This window comes from Anas acuta, chromosome 24 (genome assembly GCF_963932015.1).
Source record: "Anas acuta chromosome 24, bAnaAcu1.1, whole genome shotgun sequence".
NCBI lineage: Eukaryota > Metazoa > Chordata > Aves > Anseriformes > Anatidae > Anas > Anas acuta.
The window spans coordinates 4991558-5008437 of record NC_089002.1 but is presented as its reverse complement, the minus strand read 5'-3'; the positions used below and the strand labels follow the sequence as shown (position 1 = coordinate 5008437).

The 16880-nt window shown below is 42.7% G+C and overlaps 1 protein-coding gene across 1 annotated transcript in view; it reads left to right on the top strand.

Annotated features, from left to right (window-relative positions):
- The window catches only part of IPO9 (importin 9), a 31490-nt gene that overhangs the window by 9300 nt on the left and 5310 nt on the right, over positions 1–16880 (top strand). Inside the window, exons 8-19 of the mRNA XM_068660144.1 lie at positions 3388–3488; positions 4992–5050; positions 5563–5714; positions 6412–6510; positions 6650–6756; positions 7937–8076; positions 9737–9896; positions 10687–10913; positions 11138–11286; positions 11979–12107; positions 13413–13688; positions 15159–15325. Of these exons, the coding sequence (XP_068516245.1) occupies positions 3388–3488; positions 4992–5050; positions 5563–5714; positions 6412–6510; positions 6650–6756; positions 7937–8076; positions 9737–9896; positions 10687–10913; positions 11138–11286; positions 11979–12107; positions 13413–13688; positions 15159–15325 (1766 nt within the window). The remainder of the gene's footprint in view (positions 1–3387; positions 3489–4991; positions 5051–5562; positions 5715–6411; positions 6511–6649; positions 6757–7936; positions 8077–9736; positions 9897–10686; positions 10914–11137; positions 11287–11978; positions 12108–13412; positions 13689–15158; positions 15326–16880) is intronic.

The window sequence follows — 16880 nt, the reverse complement described above, 5'->3', positions numbered from 1 at the left end:
GGAGCTTGTTTTGTGTAGGTGCTTTTCTAGAACTTGCCCACTCTTTAATACTAAATTATCTCTGCAAAATGGAGTTGGAAGGTCTTTGTATTCTCTCAGTTTCCTTGCAAGAGAAGGGAAAGTGGGTTGCAGAGCTGTGTGTGTGTGTAGCTTGCTGCCTGGGGATGAGCGTGCCAGTGTAGGCACGGTGAGCCCTTCAGCTGCTGCGGGAGCACTGGACTTGTAGGGTCTGCTGCCTGCAATGTGGGAAAGAAAAGAGGAGCTCAGAAACAGAAGTTGCAGAATCAAATCCAGGTTTTCATTTACTTGCATGTGTGCTGGGGTAAGTTGCTTGGGTCACAGGGTACAGGTTTATGAACCCATTCAGCCATGCTCCTGAAGAAAACAATAAGGAAGAGTTACTGAAAAGAAGCATCACGTTTTTCATAATTATTAGCTTTACACTGGAGCCATGAAAATAAGTGCTGGGAGCTGCAGGAGGATACTATTGTATTATACAAACTAGCAGCTATTAAGGTCTGTGTTGTTGGACTTGTTTTCATAGTGCTGTTAAAGGCAGATGTCCCCTGGTGCAGCATCCTATCGCTTCCCCTCCTATTGCCTTTCCTCAGTAAGGCTGCAGGTTTTGTGTACTGGAAACAGGAAGAGCACGTTCCTCACTGTGCAGCACCAAATGGAAGGGCGTTTGGGCTGGGATGTTGGCAGGTTTTGTTGAGAATGTCTCTTGTGGTGGTTTTGCCTTTGTTATGTGAAGTTCATGGTTCATGCTGCTGATGTCTCTGTTGGCTGTGCAGAACAGCAAAGCTAACATAAAGGGAGTGCTCTGGGATACTCCGCAGCGTAACCTCTGAACAGGCTCCAGCTCAAGAATTTGTGAATCTCTGAGTCCAGATCCTCAGGTTGGGATTTTTAAGAGTAGAGCAAGTTTTCAGCCTACACTGAAAGCACTTGTGGTTGGTAGTTTGACTGCAAGCATAGACCAGTCCTTCTCTTCACATTACTTTCATACATTCTGCATCAGGCTGGAGCCTTTTTTGTTATTTCCGTAACTTTTTACAGGAACTAGAGCTATTTCTACTTTGCCTGCACTGACATACAGCAGGGATCTCTTGTAAGATGTGGCAAGCTGGGAAAGTATTTGAGAAAATGTCATCGTGTTCTTGCTCTGTTCCTTAGTTGTGTGTGGGCATCTGCTTTTGGCCGTTGTTGGGTACAGGTGCAGCACTTGGATCTGAATACACTCTTCTCATGTTGGGTGGTATTGATGGCAGCAGAAAATCAGTACAGATTTAAACAGTAAATTTTGGAGATCGTCTGCTGACGGGTGGTTTGTGGCAGGCTTTTTGTGAGGAGGTGAGTGTCCTGGCTGTTGGCTCAGGGCAATTCATGATCTTGTCACTTAGGGTTTCTAAGCTAATGATACCAATTTTCTGAGGCAAAAGGGATTTGAGTGTAAGACCAATGAATTGCCTTTCCTTCTAGGAAAGTGTATTTTCTAGTCATTGTAATGTAGGAGTGAGAGACCTCAAGAGATCAGTTAAGCCATTGCTACAGATGAGATCACTGTAGGAACCCCTTGAAATGCAGATGCAATTGGAGAGGGAATAGAGACTTTTTTTGGTAATAAATTTTCAACCAGATGCAAACTCAAACTTTTTTGTTTTCCTTCCCTCAATGTAAATGCTGGGAAGCAAATGACAGGAAGATTTTTTTTTCTTTCCTATCTCTTGAGAGCCGTGTACTCCAAGGTGCATGGAAATCTCAGGGGAAATCAGAGGCAGCACTGCCCTAAAATGTACTTTTCATCTAGGAACATTATGCAGGGCAGTGTCAAAAACTTTTCTGAATTATGCTGAAGTGTACACATCTGCCTGATCCCATAGGGCAGTTACCCAGTTTAAGAAAGTTAAGTAGGTTGGATGGCATTGGGGTGAGACCACTGTTTGTTCATTTGTCCCAAATCTTTCCAAGTGTAGTTACGGGTTTAGAGTAAGTTGTCAGCAGGAAAGTGCCTTTAAGCCTCGTAAGTGTGGAGAAGGTTTGGCCGGAACAAAAATATTTTCAACCGTGAAGACCAGAACAAAATACCCGTAGTGTAGTTCGTTGCTTTGTTATTTGGTATTTGATCATGAATTAAATTGCTGCCTTTGAGGCTCGAGGATCTGCAGCTCCATGATCCTTGCATCCCAGTTCTGATGTTGTTGAACGTGCCACTGCTGATTGTTTTGAGAGAAACAGAGTAATTAAACATGACAAGTAATAGAGTTGAGGCAAATTTCATAACATGGGAATACAGATAGGATTTATTTGGTGTGCAGTAATTATATCAAGAGCACCAATTAACCAAGAGTCTAAAGCATCTGACAACCTTGCTGTAGTGCTGCGTATGTGTAAAATTTGCTCTTTTGACACCTGTTGGGTATGAAAACTCGTGCTCACGCTTCTCCTGCTGTTTGAACAGGTAATTAGGTACAAAAACTAATTAATCACAACTTGTTTGTTCTAACATGGAAGACAAAGTTGTAGTCAGTTGTTTGGAGGCAAATTTCTTCAGTTTATGAGCAAAGGACATGAAGTGCACCTGCTGCACTTGAGCTGAACAGGCAGCTCTCCTGCTGCTGGTGAGCTGTGCTAAGCTTTTATCCACACCTTTGGGATTCCTTCTAAAGAAGCAAGTGGGATTTGAAGGAAGCAAAAGAAAGGGCTTTAATGCAGAGCTGTTAGAGGTGATTTTAAAGAGATGCTGAACAATTAGCTGAGATAGAGTTGGCTGTTGGCTGGCAGAGTGGCTGGAAGGGGTTAAGGAGCTGCCTTGCTGCACCCTGGTGGTGATGGTGGTGATGTCTGAGTCCCTGCAGTGACTTTGGCTGCAGGTGTGGGTGCAGCCAGTTGCTGCCTGGCTTGGCTCTAACTTCTCCCCACGGCTGCTCTCAGTGAGTTCTTCTCCCAGCCAGTCCTCATGTCCGGGATTGCCCCAGCCCAGGTGCACCTGGACTTGTTGAACCTCATCAGGTTCACGTGGGCCCACTTCTGCCCAGGTCCCTTTGGATGGCATCCCTTCCTTCTGCTGTATGCACTGCACCACCCAGCTTGGTGTCATCTGCAAATTCGCCCAGGGTGCACTTGGTCCCACTGTCTGTGTTGTTGATACAGGTATTAAACAACACTGGTCCCAGGACAGACCCCTGAGGGACGTGGCCCATCACCATCGCCCTAACCTTATCTCCATTAATGTGCCCAATGCTTTAGAAAAAATCTAGAAAAACTGTTGAGTGGCAGCAAGGCTTTGGATTATCTCAGTTGTTAATGAAGGTGCAGCCTGTGAGCTGTGTGTTTTGATGGTCATACCTGGTTGCCCTTCTGATTGATGCTTTTCTTTCTTTCCAGGCTGTGACAGCACTGGTGAAGAACTACCCGAAGCACATGGTTTCGTCGATGCAGCAGATCCTGCCCATCGTCTGGAATACCCTTACGGAAAGTGCTGCCTTATATCCTTTGCAGTGAATGGTTTTAACTCAATTAGACCAAGACAAACTATCTCCTACGCCACGAGGACCAGAACTACGAGTCTGTTGGATAGATTTATGGGTTATCTGTTACTTAGTAGGCTCCATAAAGTTTCTTTTGGCTTAAGTCAACTCTGAATGACGTGAGCACCAACAGTAGGCTATAGAATTGTGGCCAATCTGCAGTATTTCTGGTACTATTCACTGAAAATTACCTTCTTAGGAAGTTGTCCCAGGTTGGATGAGGCCCTGGGCAACCTGATTTAGTGGGTGACATCCCTGCCTATAGCAGGGAGTTGGAACTGGGTGGTCTTTAAGGTCCCTTCCAACCCAAGCTGCCCAATGATTCTATGTCTAGTCACAATGTAAAGACTTTAAAGAAGAATCTACAGTATCCCTTGCTGCAGCAGTACGAATGAGTGGTTATGCTTGCTGCAGAAGTTGAATTTGATTTGCATTTTGAATGTTATCACTTAGTCATTACTTTGCAGCACAATCTGCTATGTTAAAGAGGCATTCTGTTGGTAGTTTTCCCAGGACGTGCAAACCGACAAGTCAAAGCTTTCCATATTGTTAATCCAGAAGTTGCTGGTTTAGCTTTTTGTAGCAAGGCAGTAAGTTAGAGAATACTGAGCCTTCTTGTAGCTTTTTGTGAACTTTCTGAATCGGCACCAGGGCTGGGCAGTGTGTTGCAGTAATAACACAAGGGTTGATTTCATTTTTCCTCTGTAATCTAACAAGTATGGCTGTTCCAGAGAGCACAGATCTGACCTTTTCATACCAAAGTTGCCTGGACAGTCTTTTGTTTCACAATCCTACTGCATTTTTTTAAAGACACCTGTTAAAACACAAGGAGCTGTTTGCTAAATTGCTGATAATGTATTTCTTCCCCTCCTGTCCTGACTCCCACTGCAGTTCTGCTGGCAGCTGAGCTGACAAAATAGTTTTTGTTTGCAAAAGGGGAGTCTCGGCCTTCCTTCCCTTGGGTTTACTCTGGCATGTGTTGGATCTGTCAGCTCACTATCCCAGAAGAATCCTCCTTCCTCTCCACTCCCAGGTTAGTTTTCTGCCGCCTCCCAGTGCAGGAGCAGAGCCAGCACCAGGCAGCATGTGGGAGCACATCGTGGCTCCTCGCCCTCAGCAGCACTGAAGTCTAGAATTGGCTCCTTGTCCCCTGGGAAGGTTGAGTCTGAGTGGTTCCATTCTGGCAAAGTTTAAATATAGGTGAAGTTTTGGGTTACCTTGGAGGATTTGGTTTACATGTATCAAATTATCTTGGGGATCTGTCAGGTGATGGAGAAATGGTCTCTGAAGCTGGGCAGTGGACAAAGTCAGGAACTCCTGTGGCTTGTCTTCCATTTGAAGCACAAGAGTGTGTGCAAGTCAATGTTTTGTAAGAAAGAAAACATCTCAATTAATGGGAATTTTAATTCTTAAGTAGATGCAGCTCCTCAGAAACACGCATGTTTGCTTAACTCCATCTACTTATGTGAGAACAGAAGTAAATTATACAGAGGAGGTGGAGGATCCTGTGGATTCCGATGGTAAGAACTTGTTCAACTGCACTTCTGAGCTCTCATATGAAGAGGAATGGACTTACCTAAATACTACTGTTGCCAAAACAGTTGCAGAAACACCTTAGGAGTTTGTGATAATGTACATTTACGCTGTTATGACACCATCCATCACTTCTTTCCAAGTTTCATTTGACTGTGATCAATGAAGCTGCATAATTTAAGGTTTCTAATGACTCAAGGAGTGAGGTTTATAGCAATTTTGAGGTAAACGTAATGGGACAAAAGAAAACCGAACAGGTTTTAGGTTGGGCTTGATCATTTTTAATGAGGGGTGTGCAGTGATGTGGGAAAAGAGCAGAAAGTGATGAGGTCAGACATCCTCCTGGGGCTGCTGCCGTCCTAGCTAGTACAGGAGTAAGAATAAACATCACCCCGCCAGACAGCCTAACAGTCTGTAATTATGTTTGGCACCCATTTTTACCTTTCTCTGTGTTAGCATATTCAGTCACGTTGCTTTTTTCACTTTCTTCTTTTTTCAGGTGAAGTATTGGGATTTGAAAATCTGGTGTTCAGCATATTTGAATTTGTTCATGCCTTGTTGGAAAACAACAAATTTAAGAGCACGGTGAAGAAGGCTTTGCCAGAGCTGATTTATTACATCCTCCTTTACATGCAGATCACAGAGGAGCAGGTGAGCATGTTTTTCTTGTGTAGGAAGCAAATGAGATAGGAGATTTAAAACAGTTAATGTCCTAGAAAGTGTTTCAGTGAATGGAAGCTGCTGTAATCTAATAGGCTGTTCTGTCAATTTACTGTGCCAGGAATTAGGGCAGTAGCATCCAGATGTTCCTACAGAGTATAATGTGGACAGCAGAAGAAGGAATATGCTGTGAAAATGAGGATTATTATGCTGAAAGGGATAGCCAGGTTTCTGTGATAGTGAAGGGATTGTGTGGGTAGCATGAAATAATGTTTACTGAAATTCTTCATGCCTTCTGGCCTCCCAAGCCTGTGAGCCATCTTCTGCTTCTCTTGTTTAGGCAGGCATGCATAAAAACAGGCACTCTGTTAAAGATTCATCTGCTTCTCCCGTTCCTCATCTATAAATAAAGCCATGTAGCATTGATTCCAGGTCAGTCATTAGTTTGTCAAATTCTGATTTCAAATGAGGAGCAGTAGAGCAAGGTGAATGCAGTACGGAGCAGGCCTCCTCTTTTCAAAGGTTTCTCCGATAGAATATGAGAAAAATCAGCTACAGAAAATGACAGAGAAATTCTGAAAGTAGTTTTGGCAAAAGTTAGGTTACTGGGAACAGAAAAGCTGTCTTCTATACTTGTTCTTCTGAATTTGGTATTCACCGTGTCCTTCTTGTCTCCTTTCTGTTCCAGATAAAAGTTTGGACTGCAAATCCACAACAGTTTGTGGAGGATGAAGATGATGATACTTTTTCATATACTGTGAGGATTGCCGCACAAGATCTCTTGCTGGTATGAAAGTTGTTCCACATTTAGAAGCAGCCAAAATAACAATAATAAATAATGAATTCAGCTTTATGTGGGGCATTTGGAGGAAAGTCCAGTTTCTTAGAATCTGTGCAATTAAACATTATTATTTCCTTCTGTGCAGGCTGTGGCTGCTGATTTCCAGAATGAGAGTGCCACTGCTTTGGCTGCAGCAGCTACCAGGCATCTGCAGGAAGCTGAGCAGGCTAAAAACAACGGTGCTGAGCACTGGTAAGGAGAGGGGGCAGCAGGGAGTGACAGTGATAAAAGTGGCGGGCTGTTTTGGAGCGCTGAGTGCAGCACAAGTCAATCACGTTTTCTTCTTGTGGCGTTACTGCTGATGGGCAAGGATTGCATTTGGGGACTTCTAAGAAGAAGAAAAAGGAAGTACAGCAGCTCTCAGACCAGATGCAGAAGTCTTCATGTGGCAGACTTTCAGCCACTCCTAGCACAAGCTATCTGTCCCAGGCTCCCTGCCTCCAGGTCCTGACAGTTCCCTGAAACGTGTCATTGGAAGCTGTTAGTGGTTATATGTGATCTGAAGAGATGTTGACAGTACCTTCACTTTCTGTTCAGTTAAATGGGCTCAGAATTTCAGGCATATCATTTTTTTGTTTGTTTTTAGTGATGTAAAGAGGAGATTTAGGTGCTATATGCAAATACATATGTTCAATTTGAGAACTTTAAAGTCACAATTTTTAATATTACCTGGGGATAGGAAAACACTCAGTTGAAAGAGGACCTGATTGCTGTTCCAGAACTGTTCTCCCTTGGTTTTACAGTGCAGTAGTTCAGTGTTTGTGTTGATCTGAAGATCAGTGTCTGAATAGCCACTCTGTATAGTGAGCAGCAACTGAACACCTGAGCAGTCAGACATGAGTCCCTGTCTGTCTTGAATGTGATAAATTGTAAAGGAGGTTATTTACTTCACAGACAAAACCAAGGAGGAGTGTTATTTGCCCGTAACCCCATTTCCTCCTAATCAACAAAATGTAATTTAAAAATAAACTTCTTAAAATCATTGAAGTACTGGGCACCATAGTGCTTCTGCACATAGAATAATCAAGCAAGACACGGCTGGAGACTGAAGACTTTGTAGCAAATTCTCATTTCTTTCCTATTTTTTTTTTAAATGGGAGGAGAAGTGGTACAAGAGGTAACGTTTACTGAAACAAAAATGTAGAAAGTAATTGAGAATGCTGCCCATCCTGGGTTAGTTTCCAGGCCCTCAGCTTGTAGAGTTTTCTGAACGTTCATTTGTTTCAGTCTCTTGAAATTCTCTGCTTCAGGATCAAGAAAATAGTTGTGATAGCTTAGGCCAAAAAAAAAAAAGCTGAAGGAAAAACATTATTATATATTTATTGAGATGATGGTGTGGGGAAAACCTAAAAACACCTGAATTCCTTTACAGGTGGAAGATACATGAAGCTTGTATGCTTGCCCTGGGCTCTGTGAAGTCTATTATTACAGACAGTGTGAAGAATGGTCGGATACATTTTGATATGCACGGCTTCCTGACCAACGTTGTTCTTGCAGACCTCAACCTTTCAGGTACGTGGGCCCTGGCTATTATTCAAGTAACGGCTAAGTGCCTTGGAAATCTCTTACAAATGAAGCATCGGATGAATTAGGTTGCTGTGTGCGTGTGGTGGTTGAGTGCAGTTGGGCACGTGTTGAAAAGGCCAACGTTTTGTCTTCTGGATGCACACATGCTACAAAATCTAATGCAAGTCATTTAAATGTGAACCACTGTGCCTTCAGTTCAAACAGTTATCTGGATCCTTGAACCTGTCTGGCTTGGAGATGGAAGGGCAATTATGGAAAATATCTGTTCTGTTGTCTTTTATCAGCTTCTGGGAAAGACACCAGCAGTATTTAACAGGCTTCAGATTGCTACAGTGCCATAACAACCCATTTTCTTTAAGCTGAGGCTGATGCTAGTCATAGCAGATGAACTCAAGTAATATTTCTAGCTGAGTAGGATCTTATTAGTGGGAACTAGGCTTCTGGTTTTTATATTGTCATATATCAGCATTAAAAAGTCAAAGGAGTTGTTGAAAATTGGACTTCTAAAGTCCTTGCAAATAAACAGTATTTGAGAAGTTCAGGTGAATGTGAGCAGTATTAGTGAGTCTACGTTAAGTTGGGTCAGTGCAGAAAAAAATAAATTGCTGGATGATCAAAGAAACATTTGTTCAGCTGATTACAAAGTAGTTTTTTTTTTTCACAGCTGATTTTGATTGAAGAAATAGTTTGGAAAGTGTAAAGGATGTTTAAAAATAAAAAGACAGTAGTTGTTTACATCTATTTACCCCCATCCACATTATGTAGCGTTGGTTGTAAATGAGCTATTGTGCTCTAGAAAGAGCTCCTGGAGTTGATACAGGCAGTTCTCAGAGGAGAGTTCAGTGCTTAGTAATGGTAAATAAGACAAAGGAATCTTCTTTTTTATAATACCTGCTTAAAAAAACAAGTTTTTCTCTTGCTGCACATTTTGCATGCAATTTTTGATGTCCTCGTATTAATATTTACAGGATTATAATGGCAGTAAAGGTGCTGTGGGATAGAGAATGCCATTTCTTTGAGGATAGCCTAAACAGATAAGAGTACTCTTAGCCTGAAAAGGCAGAAGAGTTAAGTATGATAAAGGTATCTCATACCTAGCTAAGTGTAGAACAAGGGAGCAGAGAATGACTCCACTCTTTCTCTGGTGCTGTTGAACGTTGCTCTGCAACTGTGAGGGGATGGCTGGAAACCAGAGAAGTAATCTATAGAAGAAAAACCACTTTTTACATGGACTGTTCTTCTAACTTCCCCATAGCTTCTGCTGTTTGCTTCTCTTGGTGACATAATATTGAGCTACTTTAGTAGAAATTACTAAAAAAGCCTTCATTCTCTTCCTTCTGCTTTTGTTCTGGTGATCAGTAAGCATTTATTGCTGTACTGATGAACAAATTCAAGTGTATCTAGTTGAGAGAAGTAATTTTAAACAGAAGAGAAATCATTGTTTTAAGTAACTAAGAAAAAAAAAGGATTCTACCCATGAACAAAAATTACTTGCCTGAATACTGGTCTTCTGTGTCATAACTCAACTGCTCTGCTACCAGGGTGACAAGATTTTGGATGATGGATGGAAGCAGTTGCAATTTTAAACTCATTAAACTTAGTTTAAAACCACAGTTTTGTTTTTGTTTGGTTGGTTTTCTTTCAGTGTCTCCTTTTCTCTTGGGCCGTGCTCTTTGGGCTGCCAGCCGTTTCACAGTGGCCATGTCTCCAGAATTAATCCAGCAGTTCCTGCAAGCGACTGTCAGCGGTCTGCACGAAACCCAGCCGCCTTCTGTCCGAATCTCTGCAGTCAGAGCCATATGGGGGTAAGCAAATGCAAAGAAACTCAGCCCCCGGTGGTATAAATTGCACTTCTAAATGTGGTATTTTAAAATACAATATTTTTTTATTATTTTAAAATACAATATTTTAAAAAATATGACATGGAATGAATATGAGATTAAAAGTGGAAATGAGCAGGTTCAAAGTAGACTAACTCTGATGAGGAATAAGAAGTTGAGATTCAAAGTTAGCTACAGGAAAATGTTACAATGGATACAGTCCCAAAGAGAAGCAGAACTAGGGAGTGATAACAACCATATAAATGAAATCCAGGTTAGTCCTATGCAGGCACAAAGATGGCTGAATAGCATAATTTGTCCTTGTGGAGCAAATCAGGGTAATAAGGAATGTTTGCTTTTTTCCACCCTCTTTTTGTAAAGAAGTTATAAAACCTCCTGCTCTACTGGTTCTAAAGCAAAAATTGAAAATTAGTTTTTAAAAACACACACACACACAAACACACAGCCTTACCCCAAACCAACTCGCCTTCTATGTGCACTGAAATGACACAGATATTTCGTTATTGCTGGAATTGTTTCATCTTTCCTAGCTTGCTTGTAGAACATGGTAATTAAATACTGCGTAAGCAGTGACACTCTTGCAGAGTGGTTGGACCAGATGATCTTGGAGGGCTTTGCCAACTTGTACAATCCTGTGATTTTAAGGAAAAAGGATGGGTGGGGTGAAATACCCATTCATATATATGTATAACCCAGTGTTAAATGTATAAATCACTTCAAATATGTTCTGCACGTTTTTATGTATCTTGCCTAGCTACTGTGACCAGCTGAAGATCTCTGAGAGCACCCACGTGTTGCAGCCTTTCCTTCCTAGCATTCTCGATGGACTGATCCACTTGGCAACTCAGTTCAGTTCAGAGGTCCTCAACCTTGTGATGGAGACGCTGTGCATTGTCTGTACGGTAGACCCAGCATTTACAGCAAGCGTGGAGAACAAAATCTGCCCCTTCACAATTGCAATCTTTTTGAAGTACAGTAACGGTATGCATTTAAATTACATTTTCAAAGTACGGTTGTTTTTGCTAATGGATCCTGGCCAGGATTATCACTGTGCTGAAAACATAATGAATCAATGTTCGTTCCATTATAATTTATATTGTAAAGCTAGAAGAGAAACTTTCTGCTATGCAGATTTGAAATAGCAGTAGCAAAAATTGAGATGTCTTTGTTAGTATGTTTTAGTAAATGGTGCTTTCTCTCTCCAGATCCAGTTGTTGCTTCTCTTGCCCAAGATATCTTTAAGGAGCTAGCTCAGATAGAAGCCTGCCAGGGTCCAATGCAGATGAGGCTAATACCAACTCTTGTCAGCATCATGCAGGCCCCTGCTGACAAGATCCCAGCAGGGCTTTGTGCAGTAAGTGCTCTAGTGGTTCCTGGTCTTAGCTGGAGATGATTCCCTGTTCTTTAACATTCAGGATGGTTGGTCTGCAGAGCAGGAAGGCTGCTTTTAAAGTGCTTTCGAACAATGACTTCAGTGCTTGATAGAGGTTTCTTTGTGGAGAGAAGGCAAACTGCAGGTGGGGGGAGATGTTTCCAAAAGTAAACTGTTGCTATGGACTTATCCCAATCTCTGCAGCATATCCTGAGTTGTTTTGCTTTGCCATAGTCTTGTTTCACCAGTGACAGTCTTTCCTTTTTGGTGGAATGTTCTCCAGCAGGATATGTAACAATTCCATACATTTTTTTTTTTCTGAGACCTTTTCTGATTTATACATGACTTGTATAAATTGCTGGAGATAAATTATACAGGTTTGTCACTTCTGTAAAAAGTCCACTTATAAAAGGTTAAGCACTGACTGTATAGAATAATTGTATGGAAGTAAGCCCATAAATACATTTATCATATGTTTATTATCTGCCTATTGAGTGGTATTACTGTAACAATCACTAGTAGGTAATTAAATCGATATGAGCAAAATTGATCAAGTTAGCTAGAAGAGTTCTCTGGCTGTACTGATCACTGTATATCAGCAGTGCTGACCGATGCTGACTCCACATACTGTGGCTTCTGTTGTAACAGTGCTTTTGTTTGTGTTTTTCTTTCAGACTTCTATTGATATATTGACCACAGTTGTGAGGAACACAAAACCTCCTCTGTCCCAGCTCCTGATCTGCCAAGCATTCCCTGCAGTGGCTCAGTGCAGCCTGAACACAGATGACAATGCTACCATGCAGGTAACACTGCAGGGAGTGGTAAGAACAGCAGGGCTAGGCGAGTTCAAGAGAGGTGACCAAATGAGACAGTTGGCAAAACCTTCAAGGGAGCCCAGGCTTTGCTTGCCCATGGCTATTTTGGCAGCTCCTCAGGAGCTGCCTACAATTTATCTGTAGGCCCCCACCTGCAGTTTGTCATTAAAGCATTGCTGTTTGGGTACTTGCAATGACTTTTACCAATCATTCCTTAATTTGGAAGATCAGAGTGAGTAGAGCAGCAGCCTTGATTTTTTTTCTCCTATTTCAGGGCTCTGGAGGAGCCCTAAAACTTAGAAAACCTACTGCTTTTCACATTCCTTCGTAATAACATTCATGACAGCTAGGAATGGCAGAGGCAGTCTGCAGGAACACTCTCAGGCATGGGGAAGCAAAAGACCTTCTTCTACACCTTGCTTCTAGCAGTTTTCTCCTGTACTCATGTAGTTGGAAAAAGATGGGAAGGAGAGGACAAACTTATTCTTGGTTGAGCCACTTATTGAATGGAGGGATAGCAAAGATTCATCTCACAGTGGTAGTGCTTACCTGAGCTGTGCTTGTTGGCAGGCTCTGCTCTTACCTGGTGGTGGCTTTAGGGTATTTAAGCAAGCAGGAAAAAAACACAACTTCTGAAGCTAAAAGTGCAGAGTGCCTTCTCGTTCTGTCTACTAGCTGGCTTCTAAATAACAAAGATAATTTCGTTTCCTTACACAGGGATTTTTTAGTGCAAGATACCCTTTGTCATGTGAACATGGACCATTGAAATGGCTTTCCATAAATAACATACAAGCAAGAATAGATTAGAGACCAACAAGAAGAAGGTGGAGACCAGTGTACTGGTTGCTGTGCTGGATCTTCATTTTGAGAAGATTTTTTTAAAATTGCAGCTTGGCTGCTGGTTTGTTTTGTTCATGCTATACTTTGTTGTCTTCATCTCTCACTTGTTAGAATCTCTTGGAATTCCTCTGAGTAACAAAAGCAACACAAACATAACTATTTCAGGTTGACTTTGTATTTGCTAGGTGATCCTCTTGATGTTTGGGTAGGTGAAGAGTGTCTGTCTTCATAATGAACGGAAATATTTTGAAATATTTTTTAAATAATTTTGAAATACAGGCAGTCATTTTATCATATACAAGAGACTTTGAATCTTTCGCATTGCCATCAGTTTGCCCATTGTTGTCATCTTGGCTAAGGGGTTTTTGGGAGTGGTTAAAGGAGATGTCTTCCCATGTTGTTCTTCCACACAGCTAGGAAGGCAAATCCTAACACGATCACTTTCTTGTTTAGAACGGCGGCGAGTGTCTGCGTGCGTACGTCTCAGTGGCGCTGGAGCAAATTGCGCAGTGGCATGATGAGCAAGGCCACAATGGGTTGTGGTATGTGATGCAGGTGGTGAGCCAGCTTCTAGATCCAAGGACGTCAGAATTCACTGCTGCCTTTGTGGGCAGGCTGGTCTCCACTTTAATTTCCAAAGCAGGAAGTGAGCTGGGAGAGAACCTGGACCAGATCCTGAGAGCTATCCTGAGCAAAATGCAACAAGCGGAGACGCTCAGTGTAATGCAGGTGAGCATGCCAGGCACGCAGGAAAATAATTAGAAGTGAAGGAGGAAAAAATAATCAGATTTTTTCTTCAGTTGTGTGTCTGATTATTTATGGTAGTGCAATTGGAGGTTCTGCACATCCCCTGAAGCAGTCAGGGAAATGCCTGCTTTATTCATACAGAGTTGTCCGGATTACTTGGTAAGTTGGGTTCTTGTTGGGTAAGCTTTAATGCACCTTAAATAGTCTCTCATGACCTTGTGCTTGCAAGCAGCGAACCTTTAGAAGAAACCTTTAGAACTTGAAGTAGAGATATTGTGGCAAAGGCATGTTTTTCTGTGTTTTTTTCCTAGGATGAATGAATATCTTGGAGTTGAGACAAGGTGAACTTTTGGTGACAGGAGGTGTAGTTGGCCTGCATCAGGCCAGACAAGAGCCTCACAATCACTTCTAGGCTTGATTTACTTTTAGTCACATGGTTTTATAGAACATTTTTATGCCCGTAGTCTTTATTCTTCATCCTGTCTTTCTTGTCTGTGCCCTTAATGTGGAACATCAAGTGATGCCTGCCCTGATTTCCAAGCCGCAGCTGTGGGAAGGCAATTTGCTGGCTCTGTTGCAAGGTCCCGTTGTTTGGCAAGATCCCACCTTTGCCCTCAGTGAAGCACTTGGCTGAGGCTCATCTGCTCTAACCCTTTCATCTTGGGCACATTTCTGATTTTTAGATGTGCATTTTTCAAGCCAGCACATGGCAAAGCAGGAAGGTCATTCAGATGTCAGCACAGATTTTATCTTAAAGCCTTGATTTTTTTTTTTCCCCCCTGGGAAACACTGTTTGTTCATAACTGTTCAGAACCTTTCTAAACCTTGCAGTTCTATCCCAAAAACTTGTGTTCGAAGTGCATTCAAAATAGGAGTGTCTCTGCATTCTGATGATGTGAGAGAAAGGTGGTCTGTGAGGATGGGGTACCATGGGTGAAAGGGGAAGAACCTGTGGGTTCTGGCTGTGGATCTTAGCTTGATGTTGTGACATTTGTGTTATCCATGCATAGATCTTGAGCTCTGTGTGTACAGGACCACGTGTGCAGCATGTGGTCCAGCGAGCAGACCAGGGCACCTGCAGTATCTGCGTGTTGGCTTGTGATATTTTGCTAGTCAGAAGCCTGCCACCTCCGATTTTGTATTTTTATTTTTTATTTTTAAGTTGTTAATCCTTGCTTTAGGAAGGTTTGCTGGTTGAGGGCACGGGCACGAGTAAATTCATTCCTGTAGTGTGTTTTGTGGAGTTAAATATCGCTGCTGCTGGTAATAGCATTCTTGCCTGCTTTGCAGCACACATCTGCGTTCCTCGCAGCTGGTTGTACTTCCTTTACCTCTCGGGGCCGGTGAGCACGGTCTCCATTCCTGCAGGGCACTCAGTGACTTGAATATTTGATAAAACCATTTTCAGCTGTTAAATTATGTACAGTTAATGTTTCCCCTTTTCCCTTGCAGTCCTTAATTATGGTGTTTGCTCACTTGGTTCACTCCCAACTGGAACCGCTCCTGGAGTTCCTGTGCAGTCTCCCCGGACCGACCGGCAAGCCTGCCTTGGAGTTTGTGATGGCCGAATGGATGAGCCGGCAGCACTTGTTCTATGGGCAGTACGAAGGCAAAGTCAGGTAAGGTGTTTTGTAAGGATCCATGCGCTGACGTTAGCTTAGTGATCATCCCACTGCAGTAATGCTCTGAGGGTGAGGGAAAGGGGAGCTGCTGCAGGCTCAGATTCATATGCAGGCATAGGACAGGAGGTAATTTTTTCGTGCCCTGTCAGTTTGGCTCAGGAGAGCTGCAGTAACTGGAGCAATCCCTGCTCTTCCTCTGAGTGCTTTTCTCGCTGCCTCGTGTTACTGTACAGGAACAGCGTGATCCCAACGGGAAGGGGGTGGCTGTTGCAAGCACAGGACTGCTTTTAATGTTGAACTCGTGTGAATGGGATGAGAATAGTTTCAGGCCATGAAATCCCCTTTGTAGACCATGGTAGAGGCTCAGGGTATTGTAGAGGGTTTCCTAAAATAATCTGGTGATTTAATGAGCTCTTAAAAAGTCAATAAAGAAACTGCAACACAGTTTTCTCTCCCTTTCCCTGCAGGAGCACACTTGTGTTCCAGTGGAGGCCGAGTACAATATTCCAAAGCACAAAATGCTTGGTATTTAAATTTTGCCACAGCCGATGCCTTTGACTTTCTGGAAGTGAGAAGCCCAACAGACCACTGTTAGGGGGTCACGCCAGCTGCCACCTCACATCTTGCTATGTGCTGGAGTGTCATTGTTACAAGGCAGCCCAATAGACTGTGGCATAAGCAATAAGAAAAAGCATCTTTAAAATATAAGTGTTCATGCTGTTTTCAATCACGTGTAGTCTGTTTTGTCCCTAAGAGCTATGGTTTATCCCCACTCCGAGGGAGAGCAGGGCTGGGCTGTCTGCAGGGTTCTCTGGAGCTGCTTTTGGCCGTGGGGAAAAGCCAAAGGTGAAGCTGACAGGGAGAACGAGGTTAAACTCTGTTGTACAATGCTGTATTGTCTGAGGTTAGAGCTATTTGTGTCCGGATGTTTTGGCAGGTCTGTGCACTGTATTAAACCCTGATTTGGTGTTATTTACAGTGGAGCTCCTGATGCATTAGAAAATGGTAGGTGTTTTCTGAGTAATGAAGAAAAGAAGTTCCTCCTGCAGGGGACCCTGCAAAGCGAAGTTAGTGAAAGGAAAATAGGAATAGCTTACACTGTATAAACCTGGGTGCATCAGTCCCTATCCCTGAGAGTGGTGGGTTGAAGAAGTGGCTATTTGCTCTAACTTGTATTTAAAAAAAAAAAAAGAAGATGGGAAAACACTGGGCAAGTCAGAGGTGGCGTGTAAGGTCTGAGTCCAAACCAGCTGTGTAGGAAGTTGGAGCCATGGTGTGGGGAGAGAAAAAGGGTGTGAAGTGAGAGCATGAAGAGAACAAGTTATGCAGAGCTCTGAAACGTCAGTGTGGAGCCAAGAGAGGTTTGAGAGTGCCGGGTGTAGAAATTGGCAGCCTTAGCCTGTGGTCAAATATCCTTAATATGGCTTGAAAACAGCCTGGGACTGGAGAAAGTTTGAAAGCAGCTGTAGGTCTGGAGCAGAAATCTGAGCAGCAGAGGTGGAAAGGATACGTGAGGGTACTGAGGGAGCAGAACTGGGAGGTTTGGGAGTAG